General features: G+C 48.2%; 1 protein-coding gene across 1 annotated transcript; it reads left to right on the plus strand.

The window, feature by feature from the left end:
- The first annotated feature begins 2,452 nt into the window (after positions 1-2,452).
- On the plus strand, positions 2,453-27,263 carry LOC113996400. The gene is made up of 9 exons (XM_039384514.1): positions 2,453-2,547; positions 3,095-3,206; positions 7,780-7,949; positions 11,173-11,372; positions 18,123-18,255; positions 21,051-21,204; positions 22,620-22,850; positions 23,845-23,985; positions 27,183-27,263. The coding sequence occupies exons 2-7, from the start codon at positions 3,136-3,138 to the stop codon at positions 22,672-22,674; spliced, it is 783 nt and encodes a 260-aa protein (XP_039240448.1). The 5' UTR covers positions 2,453-2,547; positions 3,095-3,135; the 3' UTR covers positions 22,675-22,850; positions 23,845-23,985; positions 27,183-27,263.
- The last annotated feature ends 24 nt before the right edge of the window (positions 27,264-27,287 follow it).

The following is a 27,287-nucleotide window of genomic DNA, read 5'->3' on the forward strand; positions in this document are numbered from 1 at the left end:
AGATTCCTCCCTGCCAAGGCCCTGCTAAGTCTGCATCAAGCACAGGTACCCCAGGGAGAGGAGAAGCTAAAGGCTGCTGGGAGAGGGTATTTTTAACATAGTAAGAAGGCACCAATTTAAAATATTCTGCGAGTTCCCCAGCTGTCTGCAATTCCCTGAACCACCAGCACTGGAGCAAAGCTGCCTGATGGTGATCCAGCCAGCGAGGGATCACCACATCCTTCCTGAAGCTTCCTGGCAGCACAAAACCTACAGGAGATGTTGTGTGTGCGACCCCATTTGGAAAACACACAGGCAGGTCAGCAGAGAGACACAGGCTGCTTTCTGTGTCGTGGCCAGGCCAGTCCTTTGGGATAATCTCAGGATGGAATCCCAAGAGGGATTTTTTTCCTCTCCCTAAACGATGAGTGATCATCAAGCTTTTAATTGTGCAGCCCTGCAGGACACAGCGGGCAGAGCCATCCAGATCACTGCAGCAGTGCTTGGAGAGTAATGAACACACCACATCACTCTTCAGCACCCCCAGTTCATTTGCGGGGAACGGGCTCAATTAGCATTTTAACTCCAGAGAGGTTTGTGGCTGGAGTGTCTGGGGGCTGTGTGTTGACCACCCTGATGATCCTCTCTGTGTACATTTGGAGTGAGATGCTGGAATGCTGAAGGCCAAGGATGCACATCTCTTCCCAGGGTGGCCTGCAGTGTTGTGAAAGGAAAGCACAGAGACAGATTGGTTTCTCTTTTCAGTAGTGTGCATGGCTTTCTGTGAATTTATTGGGACTGTTGCCTTATTAAGGCTCTTTACTGGAATATTTACGTAATATATTGTGAATAGATAACATTCCATTTAGAGAAATGAACTAGTGTCTTTTTCATAGATGATTAATTTGCAAAACTAATGTGCTGAAATGTCTGAGGATAGATAATGTATTCAACAGGTACCAAAACTTACTTTGGGAGTAATTTATTGGGAAAACGGTTTTGATCTTCTGAGCAGTTGTTTGGATATTGGGGAAAGAATCCTCAGTACCTTTAAGTGAGCCACGTGCACACTCAGAGTTTCAACCGTGGCATTATTCACATGTGGCTCTGAGCAATTTGGGTTCTACCTTGTCTCTGAAGAATGGCGTTTCCAGGCAGCCAAAGCAGAGTCTGGAATTGATAACATTCACTACCATGGCTGGTAAGAATATCTATAAAACTATCCCTCTGTATTCCAGCACGGAAACTGGACAACCGGGAGTGTTCATTCGAAGTGTGCCTCAGCCATTTGGAGCTCCAGGCATCCCTCAGGCTCTTTGGGCTCCATGGACAGCTGCAGATCCACGTGAGTGCTCTCTTGTGGGAACTTCCCAAGCTCTGTCTGCATCCCCGAACTGCCAGGATTGCCATTCCCCTCCTGCAGCTGGGGAGAGGGAGGGCTGAGCTGGAACACATCCCTGCCCAGGACTGCTCTGGAATGATTGACCTAAAACCGCTGCCCTCTCCTCCAAAACTCCTGCATTCCAGTGCTGGAATGTAGGTCTGCCCTCTCCTCAGAGCCACGGTGGTGCTAATTAGCTGCTTCAGCACATTAACGGCCCTGGTATATGTGTCAATACGCTCATCTAACGAGCTGCTCGTGTTAATTACGACCTCATTGAGCCAACCAGGGTTTGAAGGGTGGGAGATCCATTTCCCTTCGAGGCGTGGGGGCTCCTTCCCTCCCTGCCTGCCCTGCCTGGAGCCACGGTGACCTTGAGGGACTCTGTTAGAGCAAGGGCTGAGGAAATGGGGTCTGCACCAAGGGCTTTACTTCTGTGATAACAAGGGTTATCACACTCGGACTCCTGTGCCTGATCTGGCCTTTGCTGTTATATGGGGCCTGTGGACCACTGTTTCTGTGTGCTGGTCATAGTCCCAAAATAACTGTCCCTAAATTAGCCACTTCAGTTCCTGGGAGCAGTCTGGCTGTCACAGCAGAGCTTGATATAGGCCAAGTTGGATTTTTTTTTTTTTTTTTTGAGAAAATGTGCTCTTTTGAGGTTAATAATTATCTAATTACTCCGTTAATAATAGATACCTCTCAACATACTAATGGTGTAGCATATATTTTTCAGCAGGACGAGATCCTTTGGCAGGTGCAGGTCTTGGTCCAGCAATGATGCAGCAATAAATCAGCATCTATTCATGTGCTGCTGGTTGTATCACAGGGATGCCAACTACTAATTTACTCTGTTCCAGCTCTGCTTCCCCATTCCGGGTTTATTTGAGGGGTTTGTGTCCTGGTGGCTCTGACAACTTCACTGTGTTGCCTCTGTGCAGATGGAAGTGCAGTGGCCTACATTTCCCTGGGATCAGGGAGACAGCCTGACCCACTTGAAACACAGTAACCAGCCCTGCTTTCCCCACAGGCTGGTCCACCACTGGGACTGCTCTCATGCCGTGCCTCAAGCTGAAAATGCAGAATTTCTGGTCATTTTGGAGAATTTAATGCCGAGAATTTAAATGGTGCTTCACATTTTGTTTTCTTCCCCTTGTGCCTGGATGTGTCACGGTTCAGTGTAACGGGTCAGTCTGTGTTTCATTAAATATTAACAGGGAAAATGATTTGTGCTCGTTTAGAGGGTAACACTGCTGTGCTAATGGATGGAAAATTGCCTGGAAGGCTGCTGGGAAAGGTGTAGTGGCGACTGATCCTGAACCACTGAGCGTGGAGTTTCTAAACTGTCCTGCCACGGGGATGGGTGATGTGAAGAGGTGAAAAATCTGTGGGAAAACAAGAAGAAAGGTACTGTAAGGAGTATTCAGATCTGCCAAGGGATCCAATAGGCCTTTTCTGCCAAAGCCTGCCAGCCTGACCTTCATGCTGAGCCCAAAGCACTGCTCTGAGGCCACCTCAGCAGTGCTGCCCCTCAGCCAAACCTCTGACACGTGTGAGCCAGGCCAAGTATCCGACTCCTGGTGCCGGTTCCCCTTGTGGGAATGCTGTGGTCTCAGAGCCCCTGGAGCAGCCCAGGAGGAGCAGCTGTCCCTGGTGTTGATGTAGCCTGTGCTCTGGCCTTCCTTGGCCAGGTACAAGTGCTCCCTGCCAATGTGATCCTGTTGTGTTTTCCAGTTCCACTCGTGACTCCCGGAGCATCCGCAGGTCTCCCGGAGATGTTCCAGGAACCTCCTTTAGCCGCTGGTCCAGTGCCAGGGACTCTGCTAATGGACCCCTCCAAGGAAAGGTAAGACAATGTGCATCCGGTGTGATTAATGGCATGCAGGGAAGGGCAGGAGGACGTTTATCCCACAGCTTCCCACTGTCTGTGCACCGTGAAGATTTGTTGTCGGATGCTGTAGGTTTGCTGACAGTTCACGTGAAGGATCTGCTCTTTTGTACTGCTGGGATGTGCTCCCTCTGTGCTTTGAGTGTTGTAGCACCCAGGCTTCCTGTGGGCGTGATAAACAATAACCTAATCGTAAATCACATGAGCTGGCTTTCTAAAGAGGGTGTTTATGCTGTGGCTTCACCAAACCCAACTGTCTCTGCCTGTGAAAAAGCTGGAATGAGTAAGATAAGAACAGGGGTAATGCATAGCTCTTAGCATTAACTCTTGCCAGGCCGTGGCTCTTAGGATCTTGTACATGTGGTTGTACATCTCATAAATCAGTGACTTAGCATAAATAGGCTATAATATACATAAACAGACTCTGACAGGCTTCAAGAAGCCCCAAAATGCGGGATTTGATAGTGAGAAATGTTTTGAGCAAGGCAGGGTGTGCTGGCTGCCATGCCTGTCTATTTGAACAGATCATGCTAAGCAGGCTCCTGCGTGGCTGTGCTGAGCAGGAGCGTTGGGATGCACTCACAAATCTCCTGGCCTACAAAGGCAGCGGCTCAGCATCGTCTCCATGGCAACCCCGGAGCCAGAGATGAAATCTGATATGAATAGTCTGGGGGGAAGAGCCGTATGCGAGTCACACACTCCGAGCAGGCTGCTTGGGAACCCGGCAAAATAACATGCATTTGCTCTTACTTGTTGCTTCTCCCCGAGTGTTCCTGGCGTGCCCTGCTCCGTGAATAAAGCGGGCTGACAATCCAGCCATTATTCCAGGGCCCGCAGCCACTCGGAGCCAGGCCAAGGGCCAGCGCAGCGGCCGAGGAACGGGGTGGGGGGAGCTGTGCCAGCACTTGAGCTCATAAATGAACTCAGCCCACAGCTGCATCTCCGAGCTGCTTGTGTTGCCCTGCTTTATGTCAGCCCTGTTCCCCCTGGCAGCGCTCGGGGTGTGCACACACCAAACCAGGCAGGGGTCGGCAGAGCCTGAGGGAGCGGGAGCGCTCCTGGGCACTGCGGGGTCGTGTTCCCCAGGACGGCCAGGCACACAGAGAGCAAACTCGGTGCAAAGGGAGTGACCTCACCCAGGCTCTTCCTGCAGAATTCCTAGGAGACAGTAGGCTCTGCAAATCCCTTATCAAAACCAGACGTCAGAGGAGTAGCCAAGGCATAGCCCAGAATTCCTGTGGGAGGACACAAAAGTTCAGGCATTTCTCAGACAGTTGGCTGCCCTACTGGGGAGGAGCCCTCATGTCCTGCAGTGAAACACTTTTGGTGGATAGAGGGAGAGGGGGTTTACCCACTGCACATAAAACCAGGGACACACATCCCACCGACAGCAAGGGACACACAAAGCGCCTGCAGTGGCTCTGGGGCCGGTCCTTGCTCTGATTTCAATATCAATAACACCAACCAGGAGCTGACCTCGGTGAGGAGTTGGAGGAACACAATCCCCCTTTGACACCCCAACAGCTGCACCATCCTTTGATGTCCCCTCAAAACTACAGGTTTATCAGAACCTTCTTTAACGGTGAATTTTCACTGCCTCCCTCAATTCTTCCTCTACGATCCCGTAAGATGACTTTCAAATCTACAAACACTTCCAGGGCTGCTGCTTAGGAGCAGAAGCCGCTGTGATTCATGAGAAGGTGCTTGGTTTTTCGAAGCAATTACGCTCTTCCTTCCCTGGCTGTGCTGGTTGCTGGGTGTTGTCCATAAATGGGGTTTATTTCCCCCATCCCCTCGGATGCCGCGGAGCGAAGCGTAATTCCGTGTGTGCCGTGTGGTGTCAGCTGCTGATAAATGGGAGCCATTGTTGCTTCCGTAGGAAACAATGACAGCCAAGAGGGACAATTTGCTGCAGTCTACAGGAATGCAAAAATAATATGTCACTGCTCTCCACGGCTAATGAAGACAAACTCTGGAGCAGCCCTTCTGAGGGAGAAGAGAATGCCCTTCCCTAGGGTTTAAGTCTGCTTTTTTTCCTCACATTGCAGTACACTAAACAGGATAACAGTGAATTTACTCTGGGCTTTCCCTCTAGACTGAGAAAACAATTGTTCAAGAGGCTGGAGGACAAGTTTTATTGATATTTCTCCAGTATTTTCCCTTGTACTTTTCACTAGCGTTCCCAACAGATTTTCTCCTGCGTTCTTCTTTTTTAACTCAAAAAGAAAACACCCCCTATACAACGTGCTGTGATAATTCATTTTTTCTTGCACACTTTCTCTGGATGGATTTTTTTTTCCCCACATGAAGTGGCAGCAGCCCAGTGTTATATTAAATCAGATATTTATATAACACACACGGATCCCAACACTGCGCCATTGACTGCCCAGTTTTGCAAAGATCAGTTTTAGGACTTATTCCCAGTCCCTTATTCTGTAGGGCCCAGGACCTCTAGTCATCGTCTGTGCCTCCTTTGTGCCAAGTGCTTTCTGGTGGAACAGTTTTCCTCCCCAGGGTAGGTTTGACACAAGAGAACCGATCACAAACTGAGGTTCTTGGTCCTTGTGCATCCCCAGGGAGCTGCTCTGTTCCTTGAGCCTTGGAAATGGTCTTGGTGGGTTGTTCCCAGGCAGCAAATTTCTGTTCCAAAGGAAGCTGCAAGGGTGGAATTCTGTAAGAGAGCTTTAGCAGGAGGCTCCTAAACCTTTTGTCAGATTTTGACATGAGTGTGGGCTATTATTAGGAGATAAGTGCAATATGGGAAAGATGGCTCTTATTTTATCTCTCTTTTTTTTTTTTTTTCTTTAATCAGAGGTTTTATGAGCCTGAGACTAAAAAAAAACATGATAAGGTCTTTGAAATGTGCTGACATTTTAGGGCTTTTGATGGTGGATACTAAACCCGGGAGTTCCCAATGTTGCTGCCCAGAATGGGCACTTGAGTCTTCAGAGTGTTTGCTGACTTTTTGTGACATTTGGAGGCATTGTTGGGAGCTCAGGCATGGGGAATTTCCTCGGGAGCTGTGCTATCCAATGGGTCTGGCTCGTTGGTCTGCGAGCTATAAAACTCTACAAGGCGAGAACAGGAGAAAAGCACTTGTTCCATCCCCACAGCCACCCACACAGGCACAGCCAGGAGCTGCAAACTGGACAGGCTCTTGCTGCTCAATGAGGTGTCTGTGTTTTGTAAATACAAACACAAGAGGAGCTTCAGGGAGCATAGATTTATATTTTTTTTCTACCCTTAGAGAGATGGCAGTGGGTAAGGATCAGTTAGACACGTGTGTGTGTGTGTGTGTGTGTGTTGTTCAGAGCTCAGCCATGGAATTCCTTTAGGAGCTGTGCTCAGTGTCTGGGTGGCTGCTCTGTCCCTTTGGGACGGGAGTTTCCAATCTCTTTGCAAACTGGCACAGGCAGAGTTGTGTGAGAAGATGCCACAGTGTCCAGGAAACCCCAGTCTGGATGAGCTGAGGGTAGTTCATGATTCAAGACTTGCATTTGTGCTGTGGAATGAGGGCAGCCAGTGGTTAACCAGGTTATCGTCCCTATAGCACTGATTGAACAGGACTTGTGAGGTTTGATCTCTCTGGGTGGGCTGGGGGATTTTTGAGACCACTTACACTTAATCAAGTTATAATTGCAATACACGAGTCTGTCACTGCTCAGCCTAAACCTCGTGTTGCGCTCAGCTGACAACACGCTTTAAAATCCAAATAACCTGTGAGGTGGCACCAAATCTTTCCCAATCAAGCCCCAGTTGGAGGGTGGGGCTGAAGTGAATGAAAGTGCTGCCAGCAGCAGTTGGGTGCAGCCCTGTGCCGGTGCTTTGTGCTCCAATTGTCTCAGGGCCGTGGCTTTCACCCCCTGCCAGTTAATGGAAGTGCAGAGTCAGTGGTTCCAGCCTAACAAAGGCAGTGGAGCCCCAGCTGAACACACTGTTTCCCCTGGGCAGTAAGTGATGGGAGCAGGACAAAACTGCAGCCTTTGGAAAAGGCCCCGGCCCTGGCGCTGCGTCTCGTTGGCACGGATCAGCAGGGATTAGGCTGTGGCCCATGGAAGTTCCTACTAGAACTCCTCTATGAATACAACTGCTGTCACTGCACAGGGGAGGGGAAGTGGTTTGTGCAACCACAGAGTGTCTGTGAAACGCTGTGGTTTGAACCGGGGTGAAAGTGGGGAGCATCTGATGTGAAGTGAGCAAACACCAAACCTAATGGCTGAAATGTTACTCTAGGAAATCACTGCTGAGTGAGTGCTCGTGTCCTGATTGCTGTTCTGGCCAAGAGTCTGCTTAAATGTAACAGCAACTAAAGACAGAGATTTTCTGAGAGCTCTATGGATGGTCTACAACCCCTTCATAACACAGCTCAGTGCAGTTGTGCCTGTGGCCTTGCCTCTGCCTCCAATCCCCCTCGACTTGTCCTCAAAAATGACGTTTTTCAATGTGAAACCTATTTGCCAGTACTTGAGAGGAGGTGTGAGAGCAATGGGATCATAAAAAAAATACTGATCTTAGTTTGTTTTGTTTTTAGTGACTCAGAAGAACACGTAGAAGCCAAGAAGCAGTTGAGAAGGCGTGTGGGGAAGGTGAGCATCGCACACAGGTCTGGCACTGATCTCCTCAGCCTCCTTTCCCTGCTCCTTCCTGCCTGGACCAGACTGCCTGGGAACACCCCTGGACAGTGCAACGTCTCTGAAGGTGGTATGTGCAACTTATACACTGGGCTCTGATCTTATTCCTGTGCAGAGAATGATACAGAGGAAGCACCAAAACACTTATTCACTGCAAATGTCAGTTAAAAACGTTAATAAAATGGCAAGGTAGAACGTGGGCAGTGAGCACGTTCATCCTGCTGCTGAGCATCCAAATCAATTTTAAAAAGAATCGAAATAATTCCAGCCATGCAAAATCACAGAAAAATAACCCTGTTTAAATAATTAATAGTGAATGCTTTTACAATGCTTTTTTGCATAGTTGGGGTGCTTTGCTGAGCTATAAACTATTTTCATTGAGCAATTGCTGCTCCTGTCACTGAAATGGGTCAATACACTGTGGATTTACACAATTTACATTAACCTTACATATAAACAGTGCAAAGACAAGGTATCCTGACAGTATCACCACGGCCTGTGTCTCCAGGCAGAGAGATTTCTCAGGCCATTTGGAAGCAAATTGTTCTGGAAGCTTTGGTTCTCCATATCAGAAACAGAGGAAAGAATCTGCTAGAACAGAATACTGGGCTTTGGGCATTCAGCTGGGCCTTGGGAGAGCTGTGTTTGATCCCTGGCTCTGAGCTCCCCACCCACAGGGTGACAGGGAGCCAGGCAATTTTTGTGAGCATCAGCAAGGATGGTGATTTCCTACTTTGCAGGAATCCTGGATCGGAGGAGCCAAGGCACCGTGATAACTGTGGCAACGCTGGGGCCAGCCATGCCAAGCTTTATTTAGCTGTGCTGCAGATCTGCTGCTGTGGTACATGTTAAGCAGAGCCAAAATCCAGAGCTCAGGAGGAGCCTGTGAGCGTTGGAGCACTCTGTGAGACGGTGCCTGCTGATCTCCTTGGTGACAGGAGCTCGTGTCACTAATTGGTCCCCGAGTCTGCAGCGCAGGGATGACGCGGGGAGGCTGGAGTTCAGGAGCAGGCTGGAGTTTGGCAATTGCAGCTCCAGGGATTTCATGAAGAATTCTGTGAGAACAGGCAGTTGGGTGTGTACAGAGGGTTTAATGAAGGTCTAGTGCAGATCCCTGGGTTTGTTCACACAGACCTGTTGTCTACTGAGTTACTCTGCAGAGGAGCCTCAGGCAGCAGAGTTAATGTAAGAGCCATATTTGGTAAATTATCTTTTCTGCGCCCAAATCATTGGTACAAAACAGATCTTTTGGTGAAGGTTTGTGTTCAGCTCAGGCACACGTGCCTGCAACTTGACATGCTGGAGAATCCATCCTCGGAGGAGGTGTTTGCCATACATCCCACGAGTGGCTTTGCTGCTTTCTTGGTAGCAAGTTAAAATCATGAGTCAGCTAATTGAGCTCGAAAAGCAGTTTAATCCTATTACAGCACATAAGGCACCGTCTTTTTTGCTGTTCTTTGAGTGGTGCTGGTTCATGCACTGTTCCCAGACATCAAGAAACACGTCTGTAAGCAGTCTGTCTCCTCTGAAATAGTGTGGATCCACAGCAGAGCAACAAGTATGACGTGCTGCAGTGCTGTCACTGGGACTGCCAATCCACCTCAGCTGTGCCTGCTTCATCACCGTTGGTACAGGCCCATGGTGCAACTGGGGATGGTTTGCCAAAATGTTTGGGTGTCATTTGTCCCTCACACACTTCACTTGCAGCAAACACCTGGAGTGGAAGCAGCAGGTACCAACAAACCAGTGCATCGTGTTCTCTGTGTGAGACAATGCGTTCAGAAAGGGAACAGCAGCCCCTCGCTTCAAAAAGGAAATGTGTAAGGGTCAGGTTTGGCTAATGAAGCATTGTTAATAACAATGAAGCAGCTGGCCTATCCAAAAAGTGCTTGGGCATGGAGAATTCTTGGAGTGGGAAGCCTGTAGGGCTGTGGCACAGGGCTCTGCTGTTGCCTCTGGAAAAACAAGTTTGTGAGTTCATTATTCCGTGGCAGAACTCTCCCTAGCACCTGGGACTGCTCCATGCTTGCAGTGGGAATTCTGAGGTTGGCTGCTTTCCAGTGCTCCTGCTCTCCTGTTCGGAGTGACCTTCCAAGGAGGAACAGGCCAAGCTGGATTGTTCTGTGGACAAAGGCCTGTTCCCCTGCTGTGGGACTCCGTGTGCTGCAGGATGATCAGCCACTTCACTGACCTCACTTCTCCGCCTTCCTGAGGGCTTTAAAGCATAACCCAACAACAGGGACAGCACAGTCCTGCTGTTTTAATCACCACCCCGTTCCCTAGTACTCTGCTGAAGCAGGGGCATGCAGGTAATGGATATTTTATTCCAGCAGTTTGTGTGTATTGAGCAATATATTTCCCTACTTATGTGTCAGAGCCTGAAAGGACGATCCATTTTTAATGAGCCACACCAGGCATGGCTGATGTGGAACCTTAATTTTAGACACACATTTGGGGTTCGTGCATCAGGGGACACTGAATGGCCATGGTGAGTTGGGATGACATGAGGAGTGTGTTGTTCTGTGGTGGCTGGAAAACCCAGGCACAGGTAGAGGTGCTCCTGCTGCTGCCTGAGTCCCAGCCCGTGGATATTGCCGAGCAGGAGCTGGTACATACATAATGTAACAGCCTGTTCCAGCTGACCCATTCTGGAGCCTCTGAAAGGCTCAGTTCCCTGCAGGCAGGGACTAAAAATAAGTCATCTGAAAGGGGTACTAGCTCAGCTAATTAGCAGAGGAGCAGAGCACTCACTGCTGCACTGAGAAGTGTGCCTGGTTTGCTCCAGCCCGGCTGGGGGTGCCTGGATCGGGAGGATCCTGCCCCGAGTGAGCTCCACAGTGCAGCTGCTGGGGTGAAATGAGGAGCTCTCTGCTTGGGATCCAACCTCTCCGGCCAAATCCACAGTCCTTGATGTTCTGGTGGTGCAAAGCTTGTGTGAGCCTGGCCTGGGGTCCCAAGGAGTGATTCCCTTTCACTGAGGTCAGGGATCCAAGTCCTGACCTGCCTGTGTGGTGATTGAAGTCTGCTGTAGTGCATCCCACAATGTTCTGGGGTACAAATATGAGAGGGCAAACTCAGTCAAGCCAGACAGAGACAGAAATTCAGTAAGAGGAGCTTTTCCCAGCTTCTTTTGTTGTTGCATCCCACTTCTTTATCTGTTCTACTCACTGCAAAGCCACAGTTCCCTTTCCATGCTCTGCCCTGTTAATTTGGGGTGCTGTGTAGCCTTTGTTGTTGTTGTTGTTGTTTCTCCTAATTCTGTTTGGTTTTATTTTTTTATTATTGTTTTTCAGCAGCCAAGGAGAAACTGTCAAGTACTACATTTATGCTGATTGCAAGTGGCAGAGCAATACCACCAAGGCCTTTGTGCCCCAGGAAATCACTGGGGCCCTTTATGGCTGCTGACTCTATTCATCTAGAAGCACCTTTTTGGAATGTTCTCCTTCCCCTGCCAGTTGTTTATTCATGCATCAACAATGAGGAGCAACTGAAGGTGAGCTTACTCTAGCACTTGTAATCTATTAAAATTAAAGAGCTGTGCTTCCAAGAATTGCACTCTCCTTCCCCAAACAGCAAAAGAAAGGACAGACCAGAGCAGAGTGTACCAGGAGATAGGATATGAACCTCCTTCAAGTCCCATAATTAAATACAGAGATTCACAAGATCAAAGGGCACCTGGGTAGATGAAAAGAAAAGCCTACATGGAATGGATCCATCTCCTGAGCAGCTTCCCATGGATTAGAATGATGTGAAGCTTTATCAATCAAAGCCAAGATGAATGGCTGGGGTTTGAATGTGTTTGGGCAGAGTGCACTTCTGGCTGGAGTTGAACATAAGAACTGTGGGACTGACAGCAGTGAAACGGGGTGGGAGCTGTCCTACACCTGGCTCTCAGAGTCAGGGAGAGTCTTTCCATCAGCAGTAGGTGACACTGGGGGGAAGTTGTGTCCCCAGGATGTGTCTGAGCCAGGCTGGAGAACCACAGGGAGTGAACACCCTGGGTGCACGGGCAGGGACAGGCAGTGGGGAATCGGGAACTTTCAGCAGCGCTGAAACAAGTCCAAGCGCAGGAAAGGGCAGTGAATTCCTGATTCCTGGGAGCATTGGAGCACGGACAAACCTACACCTGGAACAGGTGGGAGTGACTCACAGGGCTTCAGTGGGAGCTGAGGCTGTTGGGCCTCGTGCAGGGGCTGGGCCAGTTTAGCAGGAATTCTTTTGGGGGGCACCAGTGAGAGCACCTCTGCTTGCCCAGGGAGTGTTTTCCAGTGCAAGAAGGCTCTTGCTCCTGTTCTTGAGATTTCCCACAATGCCAGCTGGGTTCAAGGCACTTCAGCATCCCTCAGAACAGCCCTTGAGCTTCAAGGAGAGAAGGATCTGAGGCCAATAAGCAGAGTTTAGAGGAACAGCACATACTTGACTTTGTTATCGTAAATTATCCCACACCCTTCCTGCCACACAAGTTGCCATCCCGGTGCATCTGCAGGGTAAACACGTGTCCATAATAATTGAGTGCTTATGCCCTGCTTTGTTAAGCCCTGCTCTAGTTCAGAAGTCACCAGGGGTAAGTAACCCTCCCGGAGCCAAGCAAGGTGATTGTACCTCATTTACATTTCAATGTCTGCACTGCTCTTCCAGTTCCCAGCTCCTTTATGGAATGGTGATGGTATCTGGGGACTGGGAACAAGAGGGACCTGAAGGCCTGTGTCTGTTTACTGAGCAATTTCCGTGGCAATTAAAAAATCACATGGCTTTGAATTTATGTGGGACCCTTGAAAACCTTCTCCTCAGAGGTGTAAGCACTTCCAGCCTTGCTGCCTTGCCCTGTTCCCTACTTCCATGCACACTTTATCCCTGGGAGTGTAGGAAAACGTGTGTGTGCAGTGTCCTGGTGGTCCAGCCTCTGGTGCCACCCTGAAGGATCTGGCTTGGCCGTGGTATGAGTGATCTGGCAGGTCTGTGCTGAATCTCTGAACAATATCAGAATATAATTGATACATAGAATAGCAGCTAGCAATGAGAACAGATTGCCATGCAAGGAGCAGGAATGTTAAGGTTGGCAGAACTTTATGGAACTGAGATGACAAATTGATTACTAGGGCTTGCTGCTAACTTACAGCAAATTAATCTTCAACACTTGGCTAGGCCTTTGCTGGTCTCAGAGGAGCTGGATATCCATCCTAACATCCATAACCCTCAAAGCCCATGGACCGGTGTTGCTGGTTGGGATGAGGGAGGGGTCACTTGGTCCCTGGGAATGCTGCAGAGCCTCCCTCTGAACTCAGAGCACAAACCCTGCAGACACTGAACAGGCACATTTCGATGTGATGACAGGACATCTTATTGCAATTACTTTGGAGGGACTAAGAGGGATTTGGGAGGCTCCAAACAGTCAGGAAAAGGACGGAGAAAATTGGGTGTGGAGATCTCTCACGCATTTCCTCAGTGTTTGGTGCGTGACCGTGACTGTGATTTATTGTGCCTGAACTGCAGTGGGAGGTGGAGGATCCCAGAGCTTTGGGTTCCAGGTCAGTCACAGGTAGATCCAGATCCACAGGGGGCATTCACATTGGGTGAGCCCCCTTTGTTCCACCTTTTATTTAGGATCCCGAGGCCTGCTCTCAATTCCTAGGCCATTTTTCACCGACTCTGCTGTTTCTTACCAAGCCATAGGTTTTTGGTTTTTTTGCTCTGCAGGTGGGTTAAATATCATTTACACTAATTTCTTTCTCTCATGGCTGTTAGAATAACTTGGCCTCCTCCATTAGACAATGCTTGGGTATTAATTGCAGGGTGATTAGTTTGCTCAGAAGCGTTCCTTGTTTGCACAGCTGAGCTGTGCATCTCAGGAGATGGTAAATAAATGCTAGCAAATATCAGAGATGGACTTCCAGGCATAGCAATCCATGTACATTGGTTCTCTCTGGAAAAGGGAGGGCAGGACAGTTGGTTTTGGTTAAGGAAAATTCTTTCTAGCACCACTGGAGGTGGGCAAAGGAGCAGTTTGGGGTGAGAGCCACAGGGCTGGCTTTGAGCAGGGTAAAAATACCCAAAGGAGCTTGATGTGGCCGAGCATTTCCTGAACAGAGCTGCAGGAGAGGGGAGCATCTGGTGGGATTAATTGCCTGTGATGTTCTGGAGGTGATGGCTGAGTGGGAATGGCTGCAGCAGAGCCGAGATGAGAAGGGTGGGAACAGGTTTGGTTTTCCCCAAAAACTAACTGGTAGAGCATCTCAAAACTGCTCAGAGGAAAACCCACGTGCAGAGATTGTCTTGAGACACCGACATCTCCCAAAAGCTTCAGTTGCTGAGAAAACATATTATGGAAAGTGTAGGTGTCTGTGCCAAGAACTGACACAGACACAGTGTCTGAGGCTCCCAATTCCCCTTTTCCAGTAGCTTGTGAGTGTCAGATTTGAACTCTGCAGATGAAGCATCTTGCCCTCGGTGTCAGACTCAGGTTGAACTTGGGTTAACTTTGAACAAAGGCACTTCAGCTCTTCCTCACAACCGAGTGTGTCCCACATTATATGACATTTTTTATAGATTGGTTAAACTTTATTGACTCGCTGTTCAGGAAGGCAGTTACCACAGATGTGTGATTTGTCATTCTGTGAAAGTATCCCGAATTTAGACACTGTAAAACCTCAGTAACACCACCACCTACCAGGGAGAGGCTTGTTAGAGTTCGTCTGTGGGCACAGAGCACGTTCTGGCATGGAAATCCTTCCTCCAATTCCTGCTCCAGGGACAAAATCTGGGAGGTATAAAGTGCAGGGAAGCACCATTTCCTGCCCTCTCACTGCTCCCTGGTGAGGGAGGGAAAAAGAGAGGGCTGAGTAAGCTTAGCTGGGATGGAAGGAAGGAGGGAAGGGGACAGCACTTTTAGGGATGTATGAGTGCAGGGTGAGGTCTGGTAGAGTGGAATTTGGTAGGTCAGCATGGCTGAAACAGGTTTCATGAAGCCTGAGCGTGACCAGATAAACAGGGAGAGAATTGAAGCCGAGTGATGAGGATGAGTGGTGAGGGTTAGGGAGCACCAGGAAAAACAAACCAACCTAAACACCAGCAAAGAGATGAGAAATGCAGAGTTAAAAGCAGAAAGGAAAGGTGGGGAGAAAACACAGTACCTACTTGTTGCTGTTAGGGATCACTTTTCCTGGAGGCAGACAGGAGGCTGGGGCCCACTGGGAAAAATAGTGTGTAATAGTTCATCACACTGAAATTGTGCAATCCATGGAGGGGGGAGAGGGCTGAAAACTTCCATCAGAGGAGCAGTTTGGTGTTTTGTATTTGTTCTGAGGGGGTTTTGTGTTTTCAGTGAGGAGGGTAAGTAATCACTGCAGCAGTGTAAGAGGCTGCATAATGAGTGAATATTAATTCTCCTCCTCTTGGAGCCCCCAAGTCTCTGAGGAAGACAAACCTAAACCAAGATGTAATCCAGTTTACCCAGAATTTATTGCTGGTGAAAGAAATGAGGGATGTTGTGGCGTATGTAAGAGGGGAGGGAATTCAGGCAATTATTCCTAGTTAGGGAGTCTCTGTTCCTTCGATTCTGGCATTTCTACCTCTGCTGTGCTTGGCCACCTCTTCAGTGCTGTTCCTTGTGGAGTCAGGTCAGCTGCAGACAGGAGCAGAAGAGCTGTCCCTGCCTTGGTGGCAGCTCACTCAGGTGTGTTGGCTCCTGTCTGCGGTGCCAGCCTGGCCTGGCAGTGTGGGCAGCACCGGAAAAGCCAGAGGAGGGATCATCCAGGGAGGGCCCAGATCTCCCCTGGAGTTCCAAGGTTGACAGGGGCCAGATGATTCTAGAAAATGCTTTTGGCTCTGTGCCTGCTTGGTCCCATTTCCAGCCTTCCCTGCTGAAGGGAAGCTGGTCCTGTTTTCCAGGCAGATGCTTGTCTGTGGGGACAGGGAAGTTCTCCTGCAGCAGTGAGTGATGTGATGCAGGAACAGGGGGCAGAATACGAAAGGCTGGTGGAAGAGAAGGAAATCTCATTTTTCTGCCAAACTTGATGCCTTGAAGTATGCCTGGATCAATGAAATAATTTGGGAAAGCACTGGAAAACCTGTGGGGGGAGTGCTGGCCTGCAGGCTCTGAGCGGTGGCACAGATGACACGGGGATCTTGTCTGGGGCCTCAGCATAAAACCCAGAGCCTGCTGGCGTTCTGGGAAGGGGTGGGAAGTCCCAGGCTGTGTCTTGGGTGGAGACCTGTTGGCTCTGAGGAGTGGGAAGCAGTCCAGGGGGCTGGGGCCAGCTCCATGGCCTCTGCTATCTCCTGGCACGGAGCTCCCTCCTCCCGGCTCCCGCAGCCAGCGCGGCTCCCTTGCCGCACCCGGGACAAACAGGGGGGTTTGCCTGCAAAATCCAGCCAAAGCTGGCTGGGATTTCAAGAGATCTCTGCTGGACTTAGAGGAAAAGATGTCCTGATTTCTGCAGAAGCCGGGGGGAAGTTCTGCTGAGCCCCTTGGCTGGTGCAGAACTGCTCCGAAGCAACGCCAGTGAAAATCTGGGGGGTGCCAACACAGTCTGGAAACCCCACTGTGCTGCTTCAGCATGGGCCACCATTTGGGCTGGATTTTTGGCTAAACCTTTAGAATTGGGAGAGCTGAAGAGGTGCAGAGAGAGGGAAGGGAGGGCTGTGACTGAAGGGCTGTCAGAAGAAGGATTTAACACAGGTCTGGGTGTGCCCTGGGAGAAGCAGCCCTCTGGGATCCTTTCCACTCCCATTTCTCTCAGAGTTCAAGGCACTGGAAAGGCAGACTCTCTTTTGATTTTTGTCCCTGACAGTTTTCTGAGGAGATACACAGTGAAACTGTGCTGAGACATGGCAGGCTGTCACCTGGGAGCACCTCTCTCCCTTTCAGCTCTTCTGGATTCCAGATAATTCCATTTCTGTGCACACACGAGAGAGATTTTGTCCAAGAAACTGGCTGAGGCTCCCAAATCCAGCCAGGACTGTGAATGAATATTTACAGCTCTTGGAGGGTTCTCCCCGTGACAGTGCATTCAAAGCACACAAACATTTTGCGGAACACATAAAAAATTGTCTTAAAATCACTTTTTCATGCCACAAAAATCTCACTCCTTTTAAGTTCAGGCAAGGTGTTAATATCCTTGGCTGACTGGAAACCTCTCAAATACCTTTGACATCTCTCTTGGCTGTGCGTCCTGCTGGATCTGCCAGGCATTCTTTCGATGTCAAGGCCTGGATTTATATGCTGGAAAGCACAGGATATTTTGAGGGCACGGAGTTAACCAGGTTTGCACAAAATGTCCCGGTTACGTAAAAGTCATATTTGAAAACGAAATCGATGCCTTATGGAAAACCCTAAGGATGGAAGCAGGGAGAGAAGCAGATACAAGCCCAGGCCTGGCTTTGCAGGAGTCTCCACCCTCCTGTGCTTTGACCACGACCCAGGAGGTTCACGGGCGCCATCGCAGCCCTCACAGTGCCAAATCCCCAAATTACATCCTCCTGGAGAGGAGGGGGATTTGGATCCTGTGAGACTGAAGAAAAAAAGAAAGGCAGGTGAATTTCTATATTTGCCTTTCAGGGGTCTTGGATGCATTTTTAAAGCTAAAAAAAGACAATAAACTTTATTTTTTCTTTGCTGGGTAGAACAGCACAGCCTGTCAAGAGATCTGAGCTCTAAAACATTCTTTTTCTTCTGATTTATCGTTTGACTCCGGGAGCAGGGATTTCAGAAAAAAAGTCAAGTGTCTTAAAATCCCTTATAAAACGTGAGTATGTGTATAAGGAAGGAAGAAATTGAGACTTTTAATTTTTCTTTTTTTTAAATTTTACATTAAAAAATAATTGTTTCTGTTTGTTTGCTATTTGCCATCAGATCTCAGCCTTTTTGGCCCTGTTTCAGACACAGAGAAAATGTGAATACCTTAAAAGATGGAAGCTTGTGGTGGGGCCCCAGAGGTTCTGAAGTACAGGGGTTTTACCTGTTGTCATTATGTGCACAAATCAAGTATATTTGTGATACCTTTATCATAGCTTAGTTAGTGGAGAGTAAGATATTTCCAAACAACTGCCCTGGAATGGGAACTGAGGTTATTCTTGGTTTTCCTGAACTGCTCTGATTGGAACCTTTGATGAACTTTTAAAAAATATATTGAATATGCCTTTACAGGAGCAGATATGGATTATTGCTAAGTACATTCCATAATGGAAAGTCTCCATTTTTAGATGGGTGTGGATCCACCTGGAACATGTCTTTGTTTATTTGTAGGATTGTTTCCTGCTTTTCCTTATCACAAACTTCCAGCTGGGAGTTAAGGAGGCACCTGTGACGTCACCCAGACTGAGGGATGAGAGGAGACCTTTGTGTCCATGCTTGGAAGGAGCTGGAAAACCATCCAGAGGTATGTGGACTTCAGCTTCCCTCCTTCAGCTCTTAGTTCAGCTCCACTGAAACACGGGGGATAAGAGCAACAACAGCCCTGGACAATTTCACAGGGATTTTTAGCCTGGTTTCACATGGAATTACACATCTGGGTCTTTGCTTCCCCAGTTTGGAGCTGCTGACTGAAGTCAACACTTGCACTTTTAACAATAATGAAGTTCTTACCAATTTCCTGAAAAGAGGAGTTCAGGGAGTTCAGAGCTGGATTTGCACATTTTCCCTTTTGCCCCTGGTAAATCTTTGGATCCTTTACCCATTCCTCCTGCCTAAGTTCTCTGAGGGGTTTTTGCTGAGGATTTAGGAATCATAAATGGCACAGAATTCAGCGTTCTGCTTGAAGAGGAAAGTAAGTCTTTATTTGCATTGACCTATCAACAGGTGACTTGAGTGTCAAAGGTGAAGTGACTGAAGTGTCTGTACATTGTTTTTTAGGACTAGAAGGAACCTCCATGATTGTTTAGTATTTCCATGGCACAGGTCATCAAAGCTCAGGGAGGAATTCCTTCATCTAGCTGGAATTTCCTCCTGAAGCCACGGGATCACTTTCACAAATATGTTTTATTGTGGTATTTGCTAGAATTCATGTGCTCTCAGTGCATCCCAAAGGGAATGGTCCTGATAGTTCATTACTCACAGGGGTGAAAAAACTTGCACTTTATTTGTGTTGAATTTCTCCACCATCACCTTCAGCAGGTGGATCTGGTACTTTCCTGATGGATTTGAGCCCGAAGTGTGTTCAGCACATGCAGAACTGGCTTGGCCTCTGCTTGAGAAATTGGAATTCATGCCTTGATTTGATAAATGACATACTGGAGCTAAACTAGTTTTGTACTTCTGTCTCATCCTTTCCCTGTATTAAGCTCCTTTTTGTGTCTCAAGAGTAGCCCTCAGAAGCAGGTGCAGCAATCACAGCAACAACAAAAGTAGTGTCATCCTTTTCTCCTGTAAAACAAAGGGGAGCAGGAGAGGGAGTTGACCCAGATTCCTCCCTTGTCACAGTGTCAAAGTCACTTAGGAAGATTTCTGAACGTGTCAAATTTTACATTCCTCTTCTTCTACCTAAATCTGTAAGGGAAACAGTGATAAAATACATTTCAGTGATCTTTCTGTTAGTTGGGCTTCTGGAGATAAAGCATTCCAGTCTCTCCTAAGGCAGAAATCAGCCTGGGTATGATTCCCAGGGCTGATGGAGTGACCCTGCCCTTGGCACCCTCCAAGCTGCTGTCCCTGGGTGCTCCCAGCTCCGTGGGAACACTCTGCAGGGGGCAGTTTACCCATGTGCATTCATCTGGACCAGGGAATTTTAAAAAAGTTGCCATTCTTTAAGCATGGATCTGAACCTGGATCTTTTTTTCCCATCTAGGATGAGAGCTCCAAGCCATGTACCCAATTACAAGTTGATTAAACAATGAGTCTGGGTTATCTCAGCTGTCCCAGAGTTAGAGCTTCCCTGAGAACACCCCCTGGTCCTACAGGACACACAGCAAGTGTAGCAGGGTCACTTGGTTCATGATCTGAAGGACCATGATAACAGAGCATGTCTGGGCTTTTGATCCATCAGGGAGGAAGATTATTTTTTTTTAAATACATTTTTCCCCTCAATGCTTCATTAACGTGCCTTATTCTGGCTCTTGGGATTCACTCTAAAATGAAACAAAAAGTCACCAAAAAAAAAAAATCTGCATTTTCACGCCATATTCCTCTGCAGTTACAATTAACCCTTGTTTTCCTTTCCTGTTGTGCACTATAAACATAGAACTTGCATTCCAAGTGGAAAGTGCACCCTGAATTCTTCCACCTGAATTGGAAGGATGTGGATGACTTTCTCTGTTCTCACCGTGGAGCTGATCCAAAGCTCAAGGAAGGAAACTTCCAGCAGGCGTTGGCCTGTGTGTCACAGACACTTGAATGACTTTCTGCCCACGGTGGGAAAACAGAATTTTCCATTCTCTTATTTTCCTTTCTGAAAGGACATGCAGTATGTACTGGGGCATTTTTTAAATTATTTATACAACTGTATCCTGACAAGCTACAACTTCCTCCCGTGTAAACACAGCTCCTGTTTGTTTCTGGAGTGGGGAGCTGTGTTTATAAGGTTGGGGAGGGGCCACAATTACTGTGGGCTGTGCTTTTCCAGAAATCCCCCCCTTTATTTTCTCTACAAACTTTGGGACCTTCTCCTTCTGTGGGTTTCAGATCCTTGTACCACAAAATATGTTTAATGTAACCCATGGCTTTGTTTTTGTTCAACATTGCACCCAATTCCTGCATCCTCAAATGTCCCAAGGAAGGCCCAAACGTTGTGACTTCAATATGGATTTTGAATAACTGTAGATGTTTTTTCAGTGAGCTCCAGGGGAAAGTTGCAATCACAAATCTTTACCGGTGTATTTCAACTTGAAATTCCAGCACCAGACTCTTTTTGTCCCGTGTTAAAGGCAATTTTTCCATTCTAGGCTTCCATTTCCTAAAGGCGATGAAAGCATTGAGGTGTAAAGGAACCTCGAATGTGGATGCAGGGGGAAAAAAGTCAAATTCTGGTCTGTCAGGTGCTTAAAAATGTTCATCTCTTGGCTGAGAAAATCACTGTGCTGTCCCCTGTGTTTGTTCTGTTTTCCACAGACAGCACAAAGGCCCCAAAAGTACTTGGGGATAGGGAAAACCAGCAACCTGTGACCGTACAGGGTCTATTCCCATCAGCTGCCCCACTTCTCAAACTTTCCTGAGAGTCATTTTGGTATTTTCTTCTCCCAGATACCAGCCTTTTGTATGAAACTGGATTGCCTGCAAATTCAGGAACCCTCTGGATGTTTTTTCGTGAAATCTCAACCTCAGTTTTGCCTCAGAGGATCCTGTGTGGGTTTGGAGCTGCTGCTTCCCTGGGACCAGAGCAGACATGGATTTCCAGGTGAGTAAGAATAAGTGTGCTGGGTGGGTCCTTGGGGAAAGATCAGCTTGTTTGGCTCTGTAAAAATCACATTTTTCCTCATGAAAATAACCTGGATAAGAAGTCATAACCTCTGAAGTTGAGGTGACTACTCAGTTAACTGGAAATAAAGCTCCAGGAGACAGGATTCCTGGAGAGGAAGGATGCAAGAGGCATCACCTGCTGTGCAAGTTTTGCTCTGGTTTTTCTGACTTTGTTTTTGCTCCTAGAGGGAGAGTGGATTAAACAATAGCCCTCCAACTTGTTCTAGGCTTTGGGAATAACATCCACCCTGGAAGACAGGAATTTAAAGCATTGTGACCTCTGGCTAGTTGTAATAAAGATAAAAGTTGAGAGTAAGAGCCCAAGAAACTATCCCACAATTAAGATTTAATTCTGCAATTCAACATTCCCCCTCAGCCATCCACTGATTCTGCTTTGTGATGGAGTATCTGACAGATGGCCGGGATCCTCTGGGCATGGATAAACTGTTATTATCAGAATATTAGCAGGCTTTTAAACCTTCCTCCTGCCTTAGCTGGTGTTGCTAATGAGGCACCAATCTTCCCTCCGGGGTTTGGTACCTTTACAAGTGGGTTTTCAAGGAAGCAGGGGAAGTGTTGAAGTAAATGTTGTAGGTACAGCCTGTCAGGAGGAAGATTTCCCTTCATATCCATTCTGCAAAAGGCTAAATAGTGCTCCTGGTTCTTTTCCCCTTGTGTAAACAAGGTGTTTGGACCTTGATTTCGAGAATTTAGGAATAAGCTTCGAAAAGCTTTTAAAATTACCCCAGAAGTAGAGGGGAGAGGATGTTCTGCAGAGGACTGCTGCTCCAGAACAAGGAGCAGGAAGGTATGAAATACCAGATGCACTGCTTTGGGTTTCATGCAAGGCACTATTTATAGGGTGATCAGTGAAACTGCTCCAGACTGCACTTATAAATAGATGAGCCCACGTTTCCCTCCTGTGCCAGAACTCTCCCAACTGCAGTTCCATGATTCTCTTATTGTTTTGCTGAACGTTGCTGGTGGTTTGTGGACCCGTGGCTGGGCAGGGGTGGGTGGGGGCTGATAAAATTGTATTTATCAATAGATTCCCCTTCCTAGTTGGCAGATGCTGCATGGACAGTGTATCCAGCCCCACTCTGGGAGTGGTGAGGGAATGTGGGGTCTGTTGCCTGTGCACAGACGAGACTGATGACACTTGAAACGAGACCTGGGGTTTCTAAGACACTCCAGGACTTTTGCCTGCAGTTTGAAAGCCAGGTTTTATGAAAGGATGACTTGCTGTGTGTGGAGCTCTGAGGAAATCCTGCAGGCCATGCCTTAAGCCCTTAAAATCTGCTCTGCTTGGCTGCTTTTGACTCTTTTTGTTTGTTTGTTTTTTCCTTTGGCCAGATCCTTTCTAACACAGAATTATGGCCCTGGGAGCTCTTTGCCCACCAGACACTGAGAGAGTGACACCCAAAGCCATCGTTTGTGGGATTCAATCTGAGAGTTCACCAGCAGTGACTGCACCTGGATGGGGTTCCACTGGTGTCTGACACATCCCTGCACGAGGTTCAGCTGCCTGGAATTGAATAAGGGATCACAGCCCCAGGAATTCCACCCCAGCGTTATTGGAACAAGGTAATCACCACAGAGAGCACTTAAAAATCTAGTTATGCTGGTGGGTTCTTGGAGCATGTGCTGATGTCTTAACCTGACCTTCACCCAGCTTCAGGTTCTATAGGAAAAGTGGCCATAATGTCAGAGAAGTGAATAGAATCTCAGAGCCAGGAATTTAACTTTTTTCCCTGTAGCAGTTAATGGACTAATGTACGTGACAACTTTGTTTTGTCACATCACACAGACTGTCCAGTGTGTATTTTTCACAGAATCCCAAAATGGCTTATGTTGATGGGACCTTAAAGTTCATCTCATTCCACCCCCTGCCATGGGGGGTCACTCCTATTCCCAGGTCACTCCAAGCCCTGTCCAACTTGGCCTTGGACACTTCCAGGGATGGGGCAGCCACAGCTTCTCTGGGCAACCTGTGCCAGGGCCTCCCCACCCTCACAGGGAAGGATTTCTCTCTTGTTATCCCATCTAAACCTACTCTGTCAGCTTAAAAGCCATTAAATTTCTAATTAGCAGCATTTTTAATGCACCCAGAGGAAATGGAGGGGTAAAACTATGGTGAAGCACAAGGGAAGAGGATGTTTGGCAACAAGGGGGAAAGGTTTTTGCAGGGAATCATGCAGATTTTCTTGGGTCAGATAAACACTGAGGCTTTTGGACACCTTCCCTCCCCATTTCCCTTTTGGTGCCCACGAGGAAAAACCCTGGTGCATGGACACCTTTAACCCCTGGGGTTGAGCCTCAAACTGCTGCACCACAGAAGGGGCTTTAAGAGGGGCAAGAAACTTTACTCTGCATCCCCTTGGACTGGATTTCTTTGCAGCCATCCCCTGTGACTGGATCCTTCCGTGTGGAGCCCCCAGGACACGAGAGCAGGTCCCAAGGCATTCATTTAATTTTTAATGCGCTGCCTCGCACACGCTGGAGGTGTCTGCAGGGATGGGGTGGTAGGGCTGGCCCCAGCCCCTGCCAGCTCTCACTAATGCTTCCTGTCCCTCCACAGGGCCTCCTGCCAGGGCTCCTCCCGGCCTGGGGATGCTGGCAGGGCAGCAGGAAAGCCATCTTGCCTTCACACTGTCAGCGTTTCCACCGCTGACTCCGGTGGCGTGGGAAGGAGGCAGCAGCTGGCCGAGGCCAAGCCTGTGTAAGTGCCCTGTGCTTGAGTCATTTTCCAGGGTTTGGGATGTTGGGCACGAGGAGAAATAGGCCTGAAGCTCGTGGGAGCTGGTGGTGGAGAAAATGGTTGAGAACAAACGCTGTGGGCACGGGGTAGGCACAGAGCAGTAGAATAGAGAAATAGGATTTTCTCAGCCGAAAAGTATGGCCAGACCTCTGATGTGCAGCCTGAGAGTGGAGTTACTAAGGGTCTGCATGTCCCTGCTGGCTCTTCCTTCCAGCAGAAGCCCTTCCTCTGTCACACACACTTTCCCTGTGGTAGGAGACTGCCAGATACTGTGCCTGGAGATACCTGGCTGAGGGTTAATTCCTGAGGCAGAGCTCTGGGCTGGTCAGCCTTGGGAGCTGGTTGTGGAGAGCAGGGGAACCAAGGGTGATAATCAGGCAGTTTCTGTTTGCAGTGGCTGTTGGGAAACAGAAATATCCTGGGAAATGGATCCCAGGGAATGCTTTGCTACAAAGTGTTGCTGAAGGTAATGGTGTAACAGTGCTGGGTGTAACCCAGATGATGAGGAGAAACAGAGTTCTGTGAGGAAATGTTTGTGCCAGAGGAGCTTCCAGGCACCTTGTGCACATAGTGAGGAAGCTGAGTTTTCCCTTCAGGCAGGTTGTTGCCCATCTTTGATTTTCTTCTCAAGAGCCTGGCCAAGTCTGCCACGAGACAGAGCAGCAGTCTGGGTCTGTGCCTTTGAGCCGTGCTCTGTGTCTGCAGCCTGGAGTGAGGGGTGGAGGGCAGGTGTGTCTGGTGGGAGGAACGTGCCTCAGTCACACCGGGAACCTGTGGAACTGGAACGCTGGTAGCAGAGGGCTCTTCCAGTCTGGTGGTACAACCAGGAAGGATTTCATTGCAGTGTGAGTTTTTGGGGTGTGTGTCTTCCATGTTCTTGGAAATTGCCACCGTCCTTCAACAGAGTTTTTTGAGTTTTAGTATTGCCTTGGCAATTGTGACTCTTAGTATCTCGTCTAGATGTGCTGCTTTTGTTTCTGCTTGGAAGCACCTTGTGCAAATTCAAATGTGGCCCTTGGGGACGTGGTTTAGTTGTGGGGGGTTAATGGTTGGACTCAATGACCTTAGAGGACTTTTCCAACCTGAACAAGTCTACCATTCTAATTTTGTTTCATTTTATTTTTAGAAGTGCATTAGATTATTTCAACTAGGATTTATTTTTAAGTTATCTCTCAGAGTGTTTGCCTTTACACACCTGTGCAGTGTTTTCCCCTTGGAGAAGGTGTCAATTTGCACATGGATATATTTCTGTGGGATGAGCATCAGACTATGTTATTGAGTGCAGTGGCTTGGTAGGTTTTCAAAACTAAAAAAAAAACCAGATTAAGTCCATATTTTCATGGGCAAAACGCGTGTAAGGGAAAAAGCCTTGGGCTTCCCAAAGTAACTACAAAGTAACAGCAGAAGGGGAATGACTTTGCCCAACTTGTTGCTTCCCCTTTCGCTTCATTTAACAACAGTTTCTACCATACCCATTCATCCCACCCCTTTCAGCTTGGTTAGTTGAGAGGGAACGTGGCCATCCGTGGGAACAACCTGTTTGTCTAACTGGGATTACTCACTGATATTGGGAAGTGCTGGTAATTAACCTGGTAATTACTTCCAGATGAGTTGTCACCAAGCTGGAGGTTTGGGCTTTGTGACACTGTGAGTGGAAGGTTCATGCTGAGAATACAGACAAATAGGTTCAGTAATTTTCAAAAATTAAACCATCATCCTTTCTGTCAAGGCTGGAGATGCTGCTTTTAACCATCAGCAGCAAAATGTCTGCACCTGCCCCATTCTTTACCAAATGTGGGCTCTGTAGAAAGAAGAAAATGACTGTTAATAACTGGGATAACTGGTTGGAGCCCACAATGCCCCTGCTATTCTAGTTCTAGCTTCTCCAGGCGTTCATTCCTACCCGGTTATTTCCATGGGAATCGATGGCCCACCCCTCTTTGAGCTGTGGGGGTTAAGACAGACACAATCCTAAAATACGCGGCATGTTCTCGCTCACTCCCAGACACTGCAATCTTCTGTCCCTGCCAACTTGCTTGATGGATATTAATAGTTGAGTGAAGGGTGATTTTTTAGGATGTTTCTTAATATCCTAGCATTTGAATATAAATTATATATGTATTTATACACGCATTTTTGCTGCATTCCCAAGGACTGGATATGAACCAGCACGAGTGACAAACATGGAAGTATATTCCTATCAAGGTTCTTGTAGGCTTCCTGGTGACAGAACATTTCAAAGAGCCTTTCTGAGTGCCAGAGGAGCTTTTCCCAAGTTCGAGGGGCTTAGTCCATTCAGACTCCCACTGGAAATCAGGCGTCTGAGGAGCTGTAGGGAGGTGACTCTGGGGGAGCAGTCTTGGAAACCAACGGAGAAGAAAATATCCAAAAGAGCCAGGCTGATAATTCTGACAGGCTGGAAATGAAGCAATATTCCAGAGATTACACCAGGAAGTGGATATTAGTAACTTTGGCAAAGCATCTGAGTGTGGAGGGGCAGGAGCCAGATAAGGAGTTTGAGACAGGCACAGAGGAGAGGAACTCCAGATGGCAATTAAAGAGTCAGGAGTGAGTGCGGGGATGAAGAGCAGGGAAAAGGGAATGATAACTAAGGAGGTGAATGAATCCAATGGTTTGTTGATTCCTGAACAAAGGACATGGATACCACTAGTCCATAGCTGTACTGAAAGCTGTGGGTGAGGGACAGTGGATGGGAGGGAACGAGCATGGACACGAGGAGGGTGAGGACACACACGGATGGGAGCAGAGGGACCAGGATTAGCACAGGAAAGGTGAAGCAGCAATGTCTGCCTCTGACCTTGGCCGTGCAAGAGGGACATGGGGGAAAGAGGAAAGGCACCCTGGCTGTGGGATAGCAGTTTTCTCTGGAAAGACAGGCAAAATCCTGCCCAGGAAAGGAGGAGAAGGGAAAGTGCTGCAGAAGGGCAGCCGGGGTCGAGTTTCAGGGGTTGCGTTACACTGTCAAAGGGAGGCTGTTTATGTGGGAAGGTGGCAGGACTGGAGCGGGAGAGGATGACTGCAGTGGAGGAAGTCAAAGCCGGGATGGGGTTTCCACCAGGAATGACAGAGCAGCGGGAGGGAGAGCAGCACTAGAGGAAATGGATGCTGGGGGCGAGCCAACATTGTCTTTGCGACAGGAGCGGGTGTCAGAGGAGGAGGGGCGAGAAGGCTGGAGAGACCCAATAACCAAATAAATGTTCGGGAGAAGGGAAGGCGAGCCGGGAGCGGCTGGATAACACCCG

The sequence above is a fragment of the Pipra filicauda genome, unplaced genomic scaffold (genome assembly GCF_003945595.2).
Source record: "Pipra filicauda isolate LSUMZ 115617 unplaced genomic scaffold, ASM394559v2 scaffold35_size7292922_pilon, whole genome shotgun sequence".
Taxonomy (NCBI): Eukaryota; Metazoa; Chordata; class Aves; order Passeriformes; family Pipridae; genus Pipra; species Pipra filicauda.

Excerpts from the sequence above, each read along its gene's own strand:
- LOC113996400 (XM_039384514.1), top strand. The coding sequence starts at position 3,136 with ATGTTCCAGGAACCTCCTTTAGCCGCTGGTCCAGTGCCAGGGACTCTG. Across the intron at positions 11,373-18,122 it reads ACAATGAGGAGCAACTGAAG|GATTGTTTCCTGCTTTTCCT; the intron begins GTGAGCTTACTC and ends GTTTATTTGTAG. Across the intron at positions 21,205-22,619 it reads GAGCAGACATGGATTTCCAG|ATCCTTTCTAACACAGAATT; the intron begins GTGAGTAAGAAT and ends TCCTTTGGCCAG.